Raw genomic sequence first — 22,120 nt, forward strand, 5'->3', positions numbered from 1 at the left:
CTTAATTCTAGCAGATTCTTAAGTCATCTAAATAAAATAATACCCCTGCCAAATGACCAAGCTGCCCCTTAAGCTTAACCTCTATCCTTAAACGACCCAAGGGAAATTTAGTCATCTACCAAATCCTGTTAAGTCCTCGAGGCCAAAATAGTAAATTTCCCCAATATTCCCTCCCAAACATTCTATCCTTAAATATAACTCAAAATGTTTATTTCCATAACCCAATAACCCAATAAAATATCTTATACCTGAAATACCCCTCGACTCGCACCGTGTCAGGTATTCAACCCCGTTGTGACTTTCAAGCTAACAGCTCCCTAGGACTGTCTCAGATCATGCAACACAGTTATATCGCAAATATATCACAATTATTACAATTATCACATTTGTGCCCTCAACGGACTAAATTACAAACATGCATCTCTAATCACATATTCATACAAATTCACAAATTATAATATTAAATCACTTATTGCCCTTCAGGCATACTAATCAAGGCCCTAAGCCTAATTAGAAAATTTGGGACGCTACAGAAGCTACTGCTGTTTCAAACACCTGATCTCTTCCTCTTGCCTTTGCAATCTTAGTTGCAAATCTGTAAACATCTGCTTGAAATTCTGAGGGGCAGGTGGAGAACTCAAACCCTGGCTGTAATTTCGAGCCTCGGTATAACCACCACTAGGTCTCATTAACTACCTTGGATACATATCTTCTTATTGAATTTGCAGTCAATAACTTGACCCATTAAACATGATGAGCATATCAAAAGCCTTCCCCATGGGAACAATCATACCACACTACATTCACAACCCACTACAGTGCTAAAAACATGCCCATAGCATTTGTTCATCAATTCATAACCCCTGCTCTTCCAACATACACCTCATGCTTTCAACTCAAGCATGCAAATAACACATTTATATATTCACTGAGCAGGTAATCATATAATCAAGAGCCAGGCTCTGTCAGAATCTCATGCTCCCTAATACAATATACAGGTAAAGCATTTACATTCTATTTAAGCAGTTAAGCATATAACCACATAAATAGCTACCATACCCTGAGTGAAGCTTGTCCTTAGTGACAAGTGTACATGCCCAACTTGTCTACAGGAACCCTTAACATTGGCTTACTATGATACCAAGTTGTAACGCCCTACTACCTAGGGACCGTTACGTTGTGCATTTTAAATAGTGCTAAACTCGTTAACCGAGCCATTTGGCCATAATCGTGTAACTAAGTGCGATTACAGTTTAGGGTTAAATTTTTTTTGGTTAAGATACAACGTTTCACTAAAACATTTACTATATACCTTGGGATCTCGAAAATATATTTTAAAGGTTAATTACAATAAAATATTTACAACCAGCTGACCTAAGCGGCAAAATAGGGTTTAACCCTAGTTCCTCTTTAAACCCTCAGCCATGGCGGTCGAGCAGCCGCATATGTACACATCATCACCTAAGCTCTCCGACTCAAGGATGGTCCAGCTTTCTTTGCCTTTACCTGCACCACATAGCACCTGTGAGCCGAAGCTTGGCAAGAAAACTCAATATGCCCAGGAACAGGTAATAACATGTCACTGAATCATAATAAGCATGCCTAGAAGTAATAATCCTACCCACGCATGGAAGCAAGTCCAAATAATGACTTATGGGCCCTGCCCTTTGTATAGATGACTATTAAGTCATATTGAGAATAAATGGTTAATGAGTCCATCTCTAGGGAATAGATGGCTAATGAGTCCATCTCTGGGGATCCACTCCCTGAATAGATGGCTAATGAGTCCATCTCTGAGGATCCGCACCCTGAATAGAAGGCTAATGAGTCCATCTCTAGGGATCCACTCCCTAAATAGATGGCTAATGAGTCTATCTCTAGGGATTCGCTCCTTGATTAGATGGCTAATGGGTCCATCTCTGGGGATCCGCACCTTGATTAGATGGCTAATGAGTTCATCTCTGGGGATCCACTCCCTGAATAGATGGCTAATGAGTCCATCTCTAGGGGTCTGCTCCCTTAGCCATGTGACGTGCCGGTCACCTTAGCCTTTTAGCTCTGGCTCTAAGTAACTAGCCCTTAGACTAGACAAGCGCTTTTTGATTTCATAGAACTTAAGGTCGGTCAAGCATTTCATGCTTATGTCAATTAGATCTAAACTTTTCAGCTCTACGTTCATTATACTTATGTCGCTCTTGACTCATAGGTCAATTCCATACGACCAGTGCTCAGTACTACTGTCGAACTAGACTAATGAGTCACAGAATCACAGTCAATACAGACACCCTTGCCGATTCTTGACTCATAGGTCAGTTCCACTCACAAGTAAGCAATGCAACCAAGCATATATCATATGTCAAATATCTAAATGTAGGGCATTCAACATGCTTACTCAAAAATCACTAGCATAATTATTATCATGCACAATTACAGAGACTCAAGCTCTGATCAATTCCATATTCAGTATTTATGTCATGCCTTAATCACATGTATCTTATGCATCACATGCATCACAACCTGGGTACAGTTTTCTTACCTTTGGTCCAAGCATAGGTTACCAATAAATGAGCCACAAGCACAATCTGGTTTCCAAGCCCCTAGTGATAACCTAGTCACAACCATAATATAAAACCTCATCAAAATGAGTAAATAAATACTTCCAGACCCAACCCAAGCCTCCGGGATGTCGAATCCTACTCAACTAGGTAGTAGTATCGATCCCAAGCCCTTAGAGTTAAGTTCCCACGGCTAAAAACCAACTCTGGAAAAAACTGCCCTTAAGCGCCGCGACCCCTCAACATTGAGCCATGGCCTACCTTTAGACAGAAGCTAAGCCTCTTCTCTGACTACACCTTGCACCGTGGCGCTCCAACCTTGTGCCACAGCCCTACCTGTAAATCAGCCAGCCTCCTTCTTCAAGCCTGGCTCGCGGCACCAAAGAACAGGGTCGCCACCCAACCACGAACTCAACCAAAATCCTCATTTTCTCCATTTCAAAACCTTCCAAAAACCTATCCAAACATCTCCAAATTACAAAATCAAAGTTCCCAAACATCCTAATATCCAATACCAATAAAACCCAAGCTTCAATTCATTCAAAAACTCATCAAAACACAAAATCCAATCCAAGCTTAAAAACTTAGAACTTAAAAACTTGAATTACCTCTGATTGAATCATTTCCCAACTAAATACTATGGCTAAAAAGCTTCTAATCTTCCCTAGAATCGCTATGCCTCGATGCTCGCTTGATTCTGAGTCCTAAAACTCAAGTTTCCTTTGAAAATGTGATCGGGCGTCGAAAATGGAACTGGAGGGAGAGAGAACATTCTTTTTATAATTCTAAAAAGTTACTTCAAGCTTAAGTAACCTCAAGCAAATCCTAATGCTCGGGGTCCGGAAAACGCCCCCAGGGGTAAAATAGTCAAAACTTCCATAATTTCCCCCTGATCTCACTAACTCGTAATTTATCATCAAATATTTATTCCCATTACCCAATATCCCAGTAATGTACTAAATACCCCTTGACGCACTCCGGGTCAAGTATGAATCCTATTGTGACTTTCCCACTAGCTTGCTTCCTAAGATCGTCTCGTGCTGAGTAACCTTAGCATAACCAAATGATAATGAAGCACCACACATATATGCCAAATATGGACAAAATGGCCAAAATATGAAAATTTCTCAATTAAATAGAAATGGGCCCACATGCATATTTAATACACCTAAACATGCATATATAGTCATATTATGATATACCTCACATATTCACATAATGCTACACATATATATATATATCACATAATCATATAATTCCAAGATTTGCCATCCTAGCCCCTTACTCAAGGCCCTAAGCCTTATTAGGAAATTGGGGTTGTTTCAGTGGCCACTCTTGAAGAATTCATCAGGAGGGCACAAGGTTTCATCAATTGGGAGGAGACTCGGATCCAAGCCTTTGGGTGGCAGCCAACAACCCAGTCAACCGCCCAAACCTTCCTCTGATACAAAGTGCATTATTCAGCAAATTTATATTAGGCACCCCTAGCGGCGTCCGGATCCGCTGGGACCCTTGGGATGCCATTCATGATCCCGAAGGTCTATGGGCCCACTTCAACAGGGTATGCTCTGGCTCCATCAGCCCTATTTTTTTAGTATGGAGTGGAACCCACCGGGTACAGTGTCGCTCCCAACAGTGCCCAATCGCCTTAAGCCGGAGGAGCTGAGGCAAGCATAAATCCCTCCCGGGGAAAGAGATCAGGCAAGAGTCAAAACCGATTTGCGCCATCAAAGAAGGGGAAAAAAAAGGGGCACGAGCCCCAATACACAGAATATACCAACCTAGTGGACACCTGGGAAAAAATCTACTTGGAAACGGGTAACGTAATCCATTACCAGAAGTCAACCCCCATGTTTAAAGGGGGAAAGAATTCAAGGGACACCAACAAAAGGTGCACTTACCACAAGGACGTGGGTCACACGACCAAAGAGTGTTGTTAGCTGAAGGACGAGATCGAGAACCTGATCAAACTGGGGCATCTCCACCAATAGGAAGGATGCCAACACGGGTTCCAGGACTGCCACCAGCTCTCGAACAACCTGTGGCCCCAGGTGCACCTAGATCGTACTGACCTCTTTAGGGAGGGTACGCTATAGGTTCGGGAGCATAGGCCCCCCAGAGGACCCTAATGGTGCAAGCACCTGGGCCCAGGATGCCATATCCTCCCGAAATCGTGCCTCCACGGGTTGATGGCCATGTGGCCACCATATCAGGAGGCCCGCATCTGGGAGGGGCATCCCGTAATGATCAGAAAAGATACCTCAGTGAGCTCGATCACAACCATGATGTATGTGCCTTGGTCCAAACTCCGGCCCAGTGTGAAAATTTGATGAACCTACCCATCACGTTCATGGAAGAGGATGCTCAGAATGTTCATTTTTTGCATAATGACCCCTCGGTCATTGATGCCCAAATCGCCAACAAAAGGGTATCCCGAGTGTTGGTGGATGACGGGAGCTCCGTCAATGTACTGTTCAAGTCGGCCTTCACAGCAATTGGATTGACAAAGGCAGATCTGGCTTCATGCCCAACACATATCTACAGCTTCAATGGGGATTCATTGCTCTCAATGGGTAAGATTCAACTATCTGTGATGTTGGGGAACGAGGTTCAGGGCTCGTTCAAACATTGCACTTTTGTAGTGGTGGACTGCCCCACTACGTACAACAAAATTTTTGGCCGTCCCTCTTTAGTCGATTTCAGCGCCATCACCTCCATCTGCCATCTCTGCATGAAGTTCCAATGCGATAATGGAGGAGTGGGAGCTGTGCGAGGAGATCAAAAAAATGCTCAAAAGTGCTATCACATCTCCACTCGACCAATCCTCATGGTCCGCGAAGAGCCTCTTGAAAAGGAAAACACTGATCCAATCCCATCACCACAGCCAGCACAGAGGGTGGTCCGGGAGGAGGAAAAATTGGATCCGCAGATAGAAGTGGATAGGGCATTAGAACCCATGGAAGAGGTGGAAGAGGTGTGCATCGATGACAACGACCTGACCAAAGTAATCTGAGTCGGGAGAAACCCGAACTTAGAGGTCAGGGCTGCCATAATCACCTGGGTGAAAGAGAACTAGGATGTCCTAGCTTGGTCTCTTTCGGATATGTTCAGGATCGACCACAATGTCATATGTCACACCCTGAAAATTGACGAAAATGAAACTCTCGTCCGGCAGAAGCGGAGACCCCTAGGGGCGGAGAAGGCAGAGGCCCTCAAGTTAGAGGTCGAGAGTTGTCCTTGATTAACTTCATTCAGGAGGCCATTTATCCTATTTGGCTGGCCAATCCGGTGTTCGTACCGAAGCCAAACGAGACATGGAGGGCTTGCATCAACTTCACCGATCTTAACAAGCCCTGGCCGAAAGATTGCTTCCCTTTACCCCGAATTGACCAGATGGAGGATGCTACATCCGGGTACGAGTTGTTGAACTTCATGGATGTCTATTCCAGCTACAACCAGATCTCAATGCATGTAGCAGACAAGGAACACACCAGTTTCCAGACGAACAAGGGTGTATACTGCTACATCATCATGTCATTCGGGCTTAAGAATGTTGGGGCCACCTATCAGAGGCTAGTCAATAGGATGTTCCGGAACCAATTGGGCAAGAACATGGAGGTCTATATAGATGACATATTGGTCAAGTCCAAGACCTTGGTTAAACACGCGGATGACCTGGAATAAGCATTTGCCATTGTCCGGAGGTATGGGATGAAGCTAAACCCCAAAAAGTGCACTTTTGGCGTGGTATCCGGGAAGTTTCTGGGGTTCATAGTAAGTTCGAGAGGAATAGAAGCAAACCCGGACAAGATCAGATCATTGATCAAGATGCCATTGCCCCGGAAGCACAAAGACGTTCAAAGCTTGACGGGAAGAATAACAACTTTGACCCGCTTCGTCTCGAAGTCCATGGAGAAGTGCATCCCATTCTTCAATATACTTTGCAAAAGCCAAAGTTTGAATGGATGGCCGAGTGTGAAGAGGCCTTCCAAAAATTGAAGGAACATTTGGCCCAGGCGCCAATCTTGTCAAAACCAATGGAGAAGGAGCCGATGTACCTGTATTTGGTAGTGTCGAAACATGCCATCAGCACCGCTTTAGTGCGAGAAGAGGGAAAGGTCCAGCTCCCGGTCTATTACGTAAGCAAAAGGTTGTTGGGCGCGGAGTCCAGATACCCATTAATCGAAAAGCTGACATTTTGCTTACTAACCGCCTCCAGGAAGTTGAGACCTTACTTTCAGGCCCACAGCATTAAGGTACTGACGAACCACCCCCTATGACAAGCACTACAGAAACCTGAATCTTTGGGGAGACTCTTGAAGTGGGCCATGGACAGGCCCTAGCCGAATTCATCTTAGAATGCACTGGGATAACTGAAGATGAAGAACCTGTCGATCTATAATACCTCAGTGGAAAATCTTTGTAGACGGACTCCCAAATGAAAATAGGGCTGGGGCCGAGATCATCTTGATATCCCCTTAAGGTCACCAGTTGCAAAGCACCCTACGCTTCCAGTTCGAAGCGTCAAACAACGAGACTGAGCACAAGGCCATGCTGGCCGGACTACGCTTGGCCCAAGAGGTAGGACCAGCAAATATAGAAGTCCACAGTGACTTCCAACTGGTGGTCAGGAAGATTTTGGGGGAATACCAAATGAAGGGGGAGAAGATGGTCGTCTACGTGATACGAACCCGGGAGTTACTCCAATCTTTCAAGAAATAGTTCATTTGCCAATACCCCAGGGAACATAATGTGTTTGCAGACACATTGACAAAATTGGCCATGTATCAGTTTCTTTGGAAGACTGTGAAGAAAATTGAAGATCGGTTCAATTTCTTGATAATACTCTGCAACAGAAAGGATACAAGGGTTATTTTGTTGTGTTTTCTATGCTATTAATTTTTATATATGCTTTATTTTGTGTAAAACATGTTAAAAATTAATTAGAAAATGGTTTTGGTTTGACAAATTGCTCAAAAAATCTTTTTTGGAAAGAATTTTCTTCTGGCTTCCACACGCATGCATCCCTCGGTGTCGCTCCCTCCCACGCGCGCGCGCTTCACCAGCCAGCTGCAACGGTGGACAGTACCCGAATGGTACTGTTCGTCAAAATTTTAATTTAAAAAAAAATTAAAAATTGTGGAAATTAATTATTTATAATCAAAGCCAAAAATATCAAATTTGTTTTTGTATTTAAAAGTGTTTTTTTTTAAATAAGATATTTTTGTTAGTTGAGATTTAAATAATTAGATATTTTCTACAAAGATTCAAATTCAAATTTAAAAATAGACTAACAACTTAATTAAAATTTTTTTTTTTTTTTGGTCAAGAAGAATTAGCTTCATTGATCAAACAGACAAATACAACCAATGCAATATGCCCAGAAATAAACCGAAACAACCAGGCAACACCTAACTCAAATTACATACAAGCTAGTTTCCTTAAGAAAAGATTAAAATGAGGAAGAGACTTCCTACTATGAACACTGTAAATTCTGTAATGAACTAATGTAACTATTTCTTTAGCTATACAATTAGCTGTTAGGGAGAAGCCATCATATATGCACCTATTTATATTCCTCCAGATTTGATAAACAACAGCTGCAAGGATCATATTTATGGTCATGCTCAATCTATTTTTCTAGCTAAAATTGAGTCCCACGGTCTAGGCCGAGAAGCTGGAAGCCCACGCACGAAAACCCAGCCATGAAAAAATGCATTGCAGAACCTTCTTTGACAGGTAGCAGTCGAAGAAGAGATGGCTGTGACTCTCCCACTGATCTTCACAAACAGGGCAAAGAAGGCTGTCAATAGGGATGGTGCATTTGGCCAAGATGTCTCTAGTGAGAAGGAATGAATTTACAACCATCCATAACAGAAACCTATGTTTAGGGAGAATGGTGCGACACTAGATCCCTTCCTTGTAGGCCACCATTTGCTGGTTTATGGAGCTGTTATACAACTTTGAAGGTTTGAAAACCCCTGATATACCAGCAGCCAAAATCTCTCTTTCATTAAACCGATTCCTGAGATGACATAGCTTACGCCAATACCAACTACTATCATGCTTCAAAACATAATCCTAGAAGTTCACCCCCTTTAGGTAGACATGCTGAATCCACTTAACCCAAAGTGAGTCCTGTTTAGTCGACACAGCCCATATATACCTGGCAAGAAGGGCCCTATTCCAACTAGTTCCATCCCTAAGACCAAGACCACCATAGGCCTTAGGCAAGCAAACTTGGTTCCATGAAGCCAAATGAAACTTACATCAAGTTCCCGAGGCCCCCCAAAGAAACTGCCTACACAACTTCTCCACTTCCTTAATGATACTTTGAGGTAAAGTGAAAACAGACATCCAATAATTCCTTAAACCAGAAAGAGCAGTTTGTATGAGCAGTAAACGACCTGCATAGGATAAGTGTTTACTAGACCAGGAAAACAACTTAACTCACATCTTTTGGATAATGAGTTCACAGTCCATGTGCTTCCATTTTGTAGGCCTCAAAGGCACTCCAAGATAGTGCAAAGGGAAAGACCCAGCTGAAAGATTCAAAACCTGCAAAATCTTAGTCCTAACTCCTGCTGCAACTCCTCCAAAATAAACCTGGGATTTCTTGGAATTGATAGACAAACCAGAAGCTTCACTAAACTTCTTTAAAGAGTCTTTCAGAACAGAAACAACCGCAACAGATCCCTTACAAAATAAGATAACATCATCAGCGAAACATAGATTTATCAGCTTCAAGCCCTTACACATCGGGTGAAACCGAAAAGAAGAGGACCTGGCATCAGATTGCAAGCTTCTGGTCAAGTACTCCATGATTAAAACAAAGAGAAGAGGGGACATTGGGTCCCCTTGCCTCAAACCTTTACCCCCCTTGAAAGTACACTGAACCCGCCCATTGATCAACAATGAATAAGCAGTACTCCTAATACATTTCATGACCCAACTAATGATCTTAGAAGGAAAACAAAAGGCCTTTAACAAGTTGTCCAAAAAAAGCCAATCAACCGTATCATACGCCTTGCTAAGGTCAATCTTTATCGCACACCAAGGAGAAGTAATCGCTCTACCATAATTCTTAATTAAGTCTTGAAGAATCATGATATTATGAGCTATAGATCTACCCCGAACAAACGCACCTTGATTCGATTGAACAAGATAAGGAAGCACCACTACCAGGCGGGAACACAACAATTTAGCCATTACTTTATACAGAGTTGAGCAACAAGCAATAGGTCTATAATCAGAGGCCCTAGCTGGATTCACAACTTTAGGAATTAAGGATAAAGTTGTTTCATGCAGCTCTTTAGGAAAATGACCCGTTGAGAAGCCATGAGTGATGGCAGAGCAAATATCCTGACCAACATCCTTCCACATAGTTTTAAAGAAACTGGACCCATAGCCATCGGGACCAGGCGATTTAGTATTGGGAATACTAAACAAGGCAGCCTTTATTTCCTTAGTAGAGAAGGGTTTTAACAGATAAAGTTGCGGCTCCACTGAGAGCTTAGAGCCTAAAGCAATATAACTCTAATCAACCACCCCTGAAGCCGAACTGGGACTGCCCAAATGACTTTTAAAATGCTCAGTAAAATGGCTTACAACCTCCTTGAAATCATCAACCAGTAACCCATTATCATTAGTATAAGAAACAATAGAATTCTCTGCTTTTCTCCTCTTCAAGAACGCATGAAAGAAAGAAGAATTCACATCCCCATGCCTTAACCAATTGACCTTACTGCGCTGGACTAAGAAACTATGATAGATTTTTTCATGAAAATTAAACTCTGTAGCCTTCTCTTTAACTGCCTCTTGTAATTGAAAGTCTAGTGGCTTCTCTTGAGCTTGAAATTGGGCAGTTTTCAGAGCTTCCAAAGCCAAATGATAGCCTAATCCCACATCCCCAAACCAGTCCCTGTTTAGCTTTTTAAGGTGATGTTTTAGACGAACAAGTCTTGTAAAGATTGCCTTCAGCCCAGACATCTGCACTGGAGCTTTCCAGCTCTTCAAAACTATTTGTTTAAAATCAGGGTGATTAGACCAAAAGTTATAATATCTGAAAAGCTTAGTTCCCATAGATTTCAAGGAGATATTAGAAACAATACATGAGCAATGATCCGATACCGCCTCCCATTGAAAAACAGCCACACTTTGAGGAAAAACGTCCAGCCAATCTTCATCTATAAGAGCATGGTCTATTTTGGAATAAATTCTTGCTAAACCATCTTGGTTATTAGTCCATGTGAAGTAGGAACCCATGCTCTTGATAGCCTCAACTTTAGCAACAGATTTCCATCCTACAGAATCAACCAACTCAGAGCTATCCAAAGAGCAGCCACCAGTCCTATCACCAACTGAAAATGGTGCATTAAAGTTGCCAATAACCATCCAAGATTTGACAGATAGAGATAGACGAGATAGATCATGCCAAAGACTCCTCCTAGTATCAATTGAATGGAAGCCATAAACAAATGTGACAAAGAAACTAGTCTTGTGACCAACCAACCTGATTTGGCAGTGAACCAATTGAGGAGAGTCTTCCAAGATGCTCATATTAGCTATACCTTTCCTCCATAGAATCAACAGCCTCCCTTCAGTTCCTGGGCTAGTGAAATAGTCCCAATTAGGAAATCTATGTTCCATAAACTCATCAATTTTCTTACCACGCAATTTAGTTTCCATTAAACCACCTATACCAATCTTATTCTTCCTAAACAATTCTTGGACTGAAATTTGTTTATTCACCCTGTTCAGTCCCCTTATATTCCAACTCAATATAGGCCAGCTATCCATTAGATGAGCTAGAAGCAATATTCCCAATCTTACCTCCCCTTTCCTGTTCCTGCAATATTCCAAACTGATTTCCCTTATTTTGAGCCAACCCAGCCAGTTTATTGACACCAGTAGAAGAACCCGGTTTTTGAGAATTGACCCGCCTAGGAGTAAGCCATTGTCCTTCCTTGTTTTTCTATATAACCTGCCCATAAATACTCCTCTCTGAAGTAGACGTAACACCTTCATCAGTTTTAGCTTCTTCAGTAGCTTTAGACCCCTCCTCTTGCTTGTTCACTGTCCCTCCCTTGGCTCCATCTAGATTATATGTCCTTTCCAGTTGTTTCTCCTCAATCGGGCGAGGAACTTTTTCTACCCAAACTGCCTTAAGGTCCTTCCTACACTCTGCCACAGAATGCCCAAAACCAGAGCAACTTTTACATTTAGTAGGCAGCCATTCATACTCTATTCCTTGTTCAACCACCTGACCATATTCATTAATAAACTGGAAACTACGTGGGGGATTATCTGTGATTTCCATTTCTACTAACACCCTAGCAAATTGAACACGAGATCGTTCCTTAGTAAATTTATCCACTAACAGCGGTTTGCCGATCGTACTAACCAACGCGCTGAGACACTTACTCCCCCAATACTGAAGCCCAAGATCATGAAGACGAATCCACAACGGAACCGAACGAACCAAGCGAATCACACTAAGATCAGCTGTCCAAGGCCTCACAATAACATGTTTCCTATCGAATTGAAGAACTCCATTCTCAAGGACATGGTCTCTTGTTGCTTCGTCATTGAATTTAACCAAGGTTAGCCCCAAAGTCATTCTAGAAATCTGGGCTATACCTAGATGGCCCCAAACCCTTTTTATGAAACCCTCAAATACAGCCATTGGAGGATTAGCACCAAGAACCATACAAACCACTGCAGAGCTCCAATTTGCAGACTGAATTCTCACCTCTTCAGCATCCACTTGTGCCAGCTTTTGACCATTTCTAAAGATAGGTTCTGTATACTCCAATTTTGGTTCAGCAAAAGAGAGATTGCTAGATCGGAATTGCTGCCAATGGAGCTGCGAATCCGACTGGAAATCCTCTTCCGTGCCCCTAACACCTTCTTCGCACCTGTCCGCCCAAGCAGCTTTGGGCATCTCCATGTTCGTTCCATCCTTCAAGCCTTCCTTCAACTGAGAGCCCACACCCTGTGAAGCCATCGCTGCATCTTGCTTAACTTCAGACCCATATCTTTCTCCCAAACTCAGGTTCTGCTCTATATTGGCCATAACTTCTCCCTCCAATCCATTCAAATTCTTCTGTTGAATTTCTTGTAGAACATGTTCAGATCGATCCTCTAGTGAAATGTCAGGCTTACGAATCGGTTTCTTCCTCTTCGCCATGGAAGAGAGCAACCCGATTTTTTAATTTTAAATCTTTTAATATATTAAAATATTAGAATTAAGATATCAGATATTTAAGATATTTTCTTTTAAATTCTTGATATTTTATTAAATCTCTATGAGAAAATATAAATATATGTTTATTCTATAGTTTTTAATATTTAAATTATTTGAAATTTGAAATTTGTTAGTTAGATATTTTTATGGATATTTGAATTTGTTTAACTGTTTTAAGATATTTTAAGGTTGTTATAACTATTAATATTTTTTAATATTTTAAAAATATTAGCTTATAGTTGTAACAACATAAGATATTTTTGAAAAATAGTTAAGATATTGATTATAAAATTTAAAATTGGTTAAATTTTGAAAAATATCATTTTTTCAACCAATTAATGAAATATTTTTTTAATAAATGGGATTTAAATTAACTTTGGTTAATTTTTTATTAATCCTATTTAAATTAAATTAATATTTTTCTTTTAAATTAACCTAAAACCAAGTCGATTGTTGATAAATGAAATTTAAATTAACTATTGTTAATTGTTGATAAATTTCATTTAAATTGACTTATTTTTTTATAAAAGTTTAATTATTTTGAATTTTTTTGATAAATTCTAGATAATTAATTGTGGTATGTTTGCAAATAAAATAAATTGTGATATTTTTGCATAAATTCATAGAATTGCTCATATAGTAACATAATTAGGCACATCCAATTATAACATGTCTGTTTGCACTATATGTGGTATTTTTGCAATTGGGCTTAGATGCATATAGTGGCCCATATGTTTGTTAGATATATGGATTTTGCCAAATAAAATATTCATAAAATGATAGGTTTTATTTGGGCCCATTAGAAAATGTAAAGTTTAAATTCCTCTCTTGTGGGTAATTCCACTTGTGAATGCCCATTTGCTTTGCATGACTATAGTGGGCCTAATCAATTAATAACAATTAATAAAACAAAAGTTTAAATTCCTATCTTTTGGACCTTGTATGGAAGATATGGGGCTTTGTAGTGGGAACGACATACTGGACCCAGCCCTCTTCTATACAAGCCTAATTGTTAAGGCCCATTTACCTGAGTTGGACTTAATTGTATAGGTTCATTATATTAGTTAAACCTAAATATTGATTACCAACAAATTAATTCTAAATTAATTGAATTTGTTTCAATGTGACACTTTAGAATTAATAGGAAATTATAGGACTTTGGTTTTAAAAATTCTGATCTTACAATTTTTTGGAGAACCAGTCATTAATTTTCGAAAAATAATAAAAATACTATTTTTAATTTTATAATGAGCTTATTTTAAGATTTATATTCGATCTCCACCATTGGTTTAACAACGTCAATAGCTTAATGGGGCCTCGAGGCTCTTTGATTCGTCCCCCTACGGAAGGTGTTCATTAGCTATTTTGACATGGTTAGATTTCGAAAGATAGATAATTATAGGTCAAATTCTAGTAAACTCATCCCTATAGTGACTACTAGGATTAAATCTATGATTATCGAAACCGTGGGTCTAGCTCATAAAATAAGAGATTTTGTTTTCTCATTTTGATTGAATAGTAGGTTGTGAATAGTGGTGTCCATTATTAAATGAGTTTACAACTCTATTTAACTAGTGATATTTTTTACTCTTGCCAACCGGAACAAGGATATCATAGATTAGTTAAAAACCTAAAGAAATAGAGATATGACTGTTTTTTGAATTTTTTCTCACATCTTACATATTTTTGGTATATGTTGTGCTATTTCTTGAAATTTGTGTGAATAGGAGTTTTATTGAGCAAATGTGATTGATAAATATTTAATTAATAATTTGTAGTTTTAAGTTAAGTATTGTTTGTGTCTACTCCCATCCTTTCTCAACTTTCGATGGAGAAACTCACTGGAGAAAACTTCCATAATTGGAAGCAGAATATCAACATAGATTTGATTGGTGACAACTCCAAATTTGTCATGATTGAGGAATCCCCAGAACAAACACTGTGTCCACACATTCGTGATGGCACCATCAATGCTTGTGATGGCACCATAAATGCTTGGATAGCACCGTCTTCACACATACGTGATGACACCGTGAATGCTCGAATGGCACCATGTCCGCACGTTCGTGATCAACTCAACTATGGTCTGACGCAGCTCATGAATGAGCTTCAGATTTTTTAGCCTATCATTGGTGGACCTAGTAAAGGAGGAGAAAATAAGACTACTGTTGTTGCTGCTGATCTACCTAAGGCTGAAGCTAACCTAGCTTTGTCTTCGAAAGTTGGAAACAAGAGGAAGTTGGACAAAACAACAACCCCAAGCCTGCAAAGGTTGCAAAGACGAGTGCACAACAGATGCCTAAAGGGAAGAACAAGAAAAATAAGAAAGATAAAGATAAGTGCTTTCACTGCAAAGAGAAGGGGCATTGGAAATGAGATTGCCCAAGGTTTCTTGCAATGAAAAACAAAGGTAATGATTATAGTTCATTTATCTTAGAAACATGTGTTTTAGAGAATGATAAATCTGTTTGGATTGTTGATTTTGGATCTACCAACCATGTTTGTAACAATTTACAGTATCTTGAATCGTTGGAGGAAGTGGACGAAGGTGGCTTAAAGCTTAGAGTTGGGAATGGAGCGTTTGTTGTGGTCCAAGCTAGAGGAAGAGCTCGTCTGAAGTTCAGAAATAAATACTTAATTTTAAAAGATGTATTTTTTCTGGATTTTAGTAGAAATTTAATTTCAGTTTCCATGTTGCAATTAGAACGATTTGTTATGACTTTCACAAGTTCTAATATATCTATTTCTTTCAATGGATCACAATTGTGTATTGCATGTTTGGAAAACGAACTTTATATTTTGCGGTCTAATGAACCCCTTGCTCTTAACAATGATTTATTCAAAGTAGCTAAACCTAGGACCAATAAACGTCAAAAGATCGATAATGATAATATGACATATTTATGGCACTTGGACTAGGTTGCATTGGCTATGATAGGATTCAAAGACTTACAAAGGACGAAACTTTGAGGGAACTCACCTTAGGTGAATTACCTGCCTGTGAATCTTGTCTAGAAGGCAAACTGAGCAAGCGTCCATTCTTTGAAAGGGTGTAGGGCCAAAGAACCACTTGGACTTGTTCATTTAGATGTTTGTGGACCTTTGAATGTACAAGACAGGGGTGGTTTTGAGTATTTCGTCACTTTCATTGACGATTACTCTAGATACTCATGTCTTTACCTAATGCATAGGAAATCAGAAATATTTTCAAAGTTTTAGGAATTCCTAGCAATGGCTCAGAACCAATTAGGTAAAACATTAAAGATCTTGCGATATGATAGGGGTGGATAATATTTGGATATGCAGTTCCAAGATAATTTAACTGAACTAGGGATTTTATCACAACTTACTGCCCCAGGTACTCGGCAACAAAATGGTGTAGCGGAACGCCAGAACATAACTTTATTGGAAATGGTTAGATGCATGCTTAGTTACTCAACTCTACCAACTTCGTTCTGGGGACATGAAATTGAAACCGCGAATGTCATTCTCAAATTCGTGCTATCAAAATCAATCCCCAAAACACCTTTAGAACGCTGGAATGGTCATGAACCTAGTTTACACCATTATAGAATCTGGGGGTGTCCAGCCAACGTCTTGAGGTGTAGAGCTAGAACCGCGAACTGATGTTTGCATGTTTGCTGGCTATCCTAAAGGTACTCAGGGTGGACTTTTTTTATAGTCAATCAGAAAAGAAAGTGTTTACCTCTACAAATGCTACTTTTCTTGAAAGTGACTATGTCCAAAAGTTCAAACCTCGCAGCAAAGTAGTTGTAGAGGAGATGGTTAAAGAATTGACTCCAACCAAAGTTCCATCATCATCAATACAAGTTGATGATGAAATTCCCACTCTTCATGCCCAATCGACGCAAGTCGATTCAAATGAAGAAAGTACCACTGTTCCTGAGCAAACTGTCACAGAGCCCGTCGTAGTGGGAGGGTTTCTAAGAACCCAGTTCGCTATGGTTTGGATGATGAAACCAATATGGTTGTTGGTGACACTAGTGATGATCATCCATTATCTTTCAAATAGGCAATGGCTAGCCCTGAAAAGGAACTATGGCTCGATGCCATGAAACAGGAAATGGAGTCCATGTACTCAAATTTCATCTGGGATCTTGTGGAAGCACCTAGTGACTTTAGGGCCATTGGGTGCAAGTGGATCTACGAGAAGAAACGAGGTGTTGATGTCAATATTGAGACTTATAAAGCTCGATTAGTGGCAAAGGGTTATACCCAAAGAGAAGGCGTGGACTATGAGGAAACTTGTAGTTCGGTAGCCATGCTCAAGTACATTCGCATCCTTCTATCCATAGCAGCTGCTCTAGACTATGAGATCTGGCAAATGGACATCAAGATAGCTTTTCTTAATGGAAAGCTTGACGAAGTCATTTATATGGATCAACCAGAAGGATTTAAAGTAGCTTGACAAGAAGGAAAAGTTTGCAAGTTGAATAGGTCCATCTATGGACTCAAGCAAGCTTCTCATTCCTGGAATCTTAGGTTTGATGAAACAATCAAAACCTATGGCTTTGAACAAAATATTGATGAACCCTGTGTTTACCAACTGAAGGCAAATCAAATAGTGACATTCTTGGTACTTTATGTAGATGATATCTTACTCATTGGAAACAATGTTAAGAAATTATCAGATGTGAAGAATTGGCTAAGCACTCAATTCCAGATGAAGGATTTGGGTGAAGCAAGTTATGTTCTAGGCATCAAGATCATTAGGGATATATAGAACAGACTCTTAGCTCTATCTTATGCAGCTTACATAGATAAAGTGCTTGAACGTTTCTCAATGACAAATTCCAAGAAAGAACGTTTACCGTCCCACCATGGAATTCATATTTCAAAGAATCAGTCTCCCCAGACTCCTGAAGAGGAAGATGCAATGAGAAAAGTTCCTTACGCATCTTCAGTTGGAAGTCTGATGTATGCCATGTTGTGTACTAGACCAGATATCTGCTATGCAATGAGAGTAGTGAGCAGGTATCAGTCAAACCCAGGACCAGAACATTGGATAGCAGTTAATCATATCCTGAAGTATTTAAGGCAAACTAGGGATTATATGTTAGTCTACAAGGGTGGTGTTCTGAACCCTTGGGGGTGGAGCTGTGATATGGAGAAGCGTAAAGCAGTTGCAATCTCAGATTCCACCATGGAGGTTGAGTACATAGCCTCGTTAGAAGCAGCTAAGGAAATAGTCTTGCTAAAGAAGTTCTATTCGAATCTTGGTGTTATTCCAAACATGGATAAACTTATTGTGTTGTTTTGTGACAATACATGAGCGATAGCTAAGCATGCCCAAAGGCCTAGAAGTATTGAGAAAAGACCGACGGGAAAAATAGATAGGTCCAGGACCTAGGAAATCCGACCAAGTCTGAACCCCCTAGGGGTGGTCGACCTAAGCATGCCCAAAGGCCTAGAAGTGATTGGCCTCACCCCTACCCCGGGGTTGTCAGCCCTAGCATATACAAGGACCCCTAGGGGTGGTCAGCCTGAACTCAAGCCCCTTAAGGTGGTCAGCCTAAGCAGGCCCAAGAGCCACCTGGGTGGTCGGCCCACCCTATCTTTCCTGGGGTGGTCGACCTAAACCCCCAAGTTGAGAAATAATCACTCTCGTTCAAAATGAGATCAGTAGTCCTAGCACCCAGAGGTTCAACAGGTCCAATACCCAGAAGGTCACAGGTCCAGCACCCAAGTTGTGGTCGTTGGGCCTAGCACTTAAGTCTAATATACCAACAGAGACTTAATATCTCCCAGACGTTTCCATCGTGCATGATCAACCACGATCCATAGAAGGCAACAGGAAGATCCACGATCTCACAATCATGGGAAGGTGGACACGTATCTCCACTTCCTGATAATTGTGTGCCAACCCACGATCCCAGTATCACTAGTCGTGTAACAACTCGTAGGTACTATAAATAAAGGAGCCAGGACTTCATTAAAAAGGGGTCTTTTTTCTGAGAGCTTTTTTGCTGGAATTCTAGGCAAGTAAGAAATGAGTGAACACTTTTGTTCATCATTGTAATTGTCGAGTGACTCAATACTAAAAGCTAAGTGGATTAGGTTATTACTGTTCATTTGAACAGGGCTGAACCACTATAAAATTCCTGTGTGTTTATTTAAGATAATCGTACTCTGTCATTTATTTTGTTCAAAAGGTGTTGTATATTATACATACGACCGTTGGCCAATTTCACTGGTCAACAATTTCAATTAGTTCAAGTGGGAGTTTGTTGGGGTTTTATGCCCTAATTAAAACCCAATTTCTTTGTAATCTCATTTTATTATCAATAAAAGAATAGAAATCATTTTTTTGACTTGTTCAATCACTTTGCTCACATGTTTTATTTTCATGATTATTTCCTGAGCATATAGCTAATCGTATTTATAGTGATATAATCACAGTGGAATATAAATATGATTATATGTTCAAAATAAGTTAGTCCTAAGATTAGTTAGTGCACATGATTTACACTAACTTGCCAATCTACGATATGATCTACTTACACATTGTGGTGTTATGTTCTTTCCAGAACATTAGCAAAGTAGATAAGATCAGATGTATTTGTTACATCAGATAGGACCGATATTGACAGTTGATAAGATAAGTAAACATACTGTTATTGTCTATTCTAGTCATATCATATATTTGACCATAGGTCAATTCAATCTCCATTCTGAGTGGTTAGCATTCTAACTGATTGTATTATTTGAGTTCTTTGACTTGTTCGTTACCAGCTTACCCTACGGACTAGCCCATACTTACATCTTGGGAACTCGGTAGTATAATTGAGTGGGAGTGTTAATCATTGATATAAACATCTATAGATTTTGATGAAGAAGTGAAACTATGATTTCATTTTAGTTTGGTTCAAGGTGTTAAATGAAAGAGATCTCATTTCAGTAATTAAATTAGTTTACTGAAATATCATTTACAAGGAACTAAGTGTTTTAAGGATAAAATACAATAAGGGGTAAAACGATATTTTTGTCCCATCTCATTGTAGACCGTCTATAAAGGATTGAGTGACAATTATGGTTGTAACAATGGATAATTAATAGCATATCTATATTTGTTATAGAGCATTCTATGAATTCAAGAGTGCAATTCCAAGTCTTTAGTAGAGTCATGAGGAATTAATAAGTTAGTAAATTTATTTGTTAGATTTCTGATAAGTTCTTGGAGCTTGATTTTACAGGCCCATGGTCCCCATTGTACCTTGGATAAAATCATCTAGACAGTCTCAATTAATTGATTTAATTATCAATTAGAATTATCAAAGTTAAACAGGTCAATTTTGGATAGTTTCATAGAGTTATGGCAGATTTATTAATTAAGATAAATTGGTGTCTAAATTAATAAATAAGTTTAAATCAAGGTTCAATTATAAATAATTAATTTGATAAAGGATTTAAATAATTATTTAATTAATTAAATCAATAGAAAATAATACAGGCATTGATTTTAAGTCCAATGGGCTTATAATCAAATGAGAAATTTCACAGGCCTAAAGCCCATGATAATTTCGACCTAGGGTTGTTAATTGGATATTATTTTATTGATATTTTAATTAAATTAAATGGCCTAATTGAGTCTATAAAAGGAGTGCTTAGAGACAACCAAGTCCGCTTTCCTCTTGGCCAACCCTCCTCCTTCAGAAGGCTCCTGGTCCAAATTAATAACTTGGAAAGGAGCAGGTTGGGGTAGGATAGTTTCAGTGTGCGCCACCGGGATGGAACTTGTAGCTGGACCCCTCTCAGAAGCTTCCCAGACTGTATTTGAATCCCCAAGGATTAGCTCCATAATTTTCTTTTTGGCTAGGCCCTTGGCGACCCTCTTCGCTGAAGCCTTGGCTGCGGCCGCCCTGGCCTCGATCATCTCCTTCATCTTGGCCATAGGTTTGGACATCTCTGGATCACCTGAGATAGACAAAGAAATAAAATTGATCAGTAAAATACATGAATGGGGATAAAAGTCAAAAATAAAAGAAACATCTAAGTCTAAAGTCCTCTGGGACGAATCCTTATCTAAGGAACGGGCACGACTCAACTCCCCTAGGGAAAAAGAGTGAATTTGGTCTCCATATCATCCAGGTCCAAAAGGCTACCGTATTGGAGGAGCCAGGACGAGTGCATGAGGGTCAGTGTGTCTATAACAATGGGGCAAGGAAGCCCCACGCTGCTAACAATCCTGGTTAAATAATTCTGGTGTTGTTTCTTATTCCTAACTAAGCCCACAAAATGATGGGCATAATTTAAAATTGAAGACGATTTACCTTGCCCCGAAATGCTAACTCCGAGAGCTCCGGTGTTAGGTTGCCTCCCCTCGAGAAGGGCGTCCAGTTCTTTGGATTCGGCTCTCTCTGCCTGACAGGCTGCTCCTTCTTCGCCTTTTCCGTGTCCACCTTGGCCGCGACCTCCACTGCTTCGATGTGGATGAGGGCCAACTCCTCCCTCAAGACGGGATCCCTCTCGCACTGTAGCCCCCAGAAGCTGGGGGCATTTATCGACTGGTTCCCAGAAATCAACCTGACCAGCCAAAGATTCTCTATAGTGATGAAGCCCCCCACATCCAGCTCCTCGGCACTCAGAGTGGCATAGAATTTTTTTCACTCCAAGATCGATTCGTTGAGACGAGTCTGAGCATATGGACCTATTTTCTAGGATTGTGAGTGTCCATTAAACAAAACTAAAGTCTGGATAGAAAGTGAAGAAGGATAACTTACCCACACGCTGGAAGTCCCGCACAAAAGTGGGGTTCTTCTCTAGGAGGAATCCGAATGTCATGAACCAATAGTGCTTGACATCCGGAGGGTGTCTCCATGTGCTGAATGGAGCCAGACTGATGACGCGGGCTTTCAGTCTATAAAACTCGTCCCGCATCTTATCTTTTGAGTTCAATTGTGACTCTAGTTTGTAAAAATACAACACTTATGCGGGAGTAGGCACTGGGTTCTCCTTCGATATGCGGAATATGCGCCATCCCGCGAGCAATTTGTACGCCTGGGGGAGAAGCTGGAAGGGCGCGATCCCCACAAACTTGAGGAATCGTGCAAAGTAGTTGTGGAGCAGGAGATTAGCTCCCACGCTGATATGGCCTATGCTCCAGGCCTCGAACATGCCCACACTAGTATAGGCCTTCTCCTCCTTCCGGGCCAGTCAGTTGTAGAAAAGACCCAGAGTTGATTCTACTCCAAGAGCTTTTTCCACCTGTTGTAACATTCGATAATTCTAGAACTCATTCTTCTCCCCGTCCATTTCGCACGTGTTTCTAGTGGGAAGTTTGGACCCCTCCAGGACTACA

The 22,120-nt window shown here is 40.3% G+C and overlaps 1 protein-coding gene across 1 annotated transcript; it reads right to left on the reverse strand.

Annotated features, from left to right (window-relative positions):
• Nucleotides 1-10,091: 10,091 nt before the first annotated feature.
• Nucleotides 10,092-11,354, reverse strand: LOC133807782 (uncharacterized). The gene has a single exon (XM_062245832.1). The coding sequence runs from the start codon at nucleotides 11,352-11,354 to the stop codon at nucleotides 10,092-10,094; it is 1,263 nt and encodes a 420-aa protein (XP_062101816.1).
• Between the last annotated feature and the right edge of the window lie 10,766 nt (nucleotides 11,355-22,120).

The sequence above is a fragment of the Humulus lupulus genome, chromosome 1 (genome assembly GCF_963169125.1).
Source record: "Humulus lupulus chromosome 1, drHumLupu1.1, whole genome shotgun sequence".
Lineage (NCBI taxonomy): Eukaryota > Viridiplantae > Streptophyta > Magnoliopsida > Rosales > Cannabaceae > Humulus > Humulus lupulus.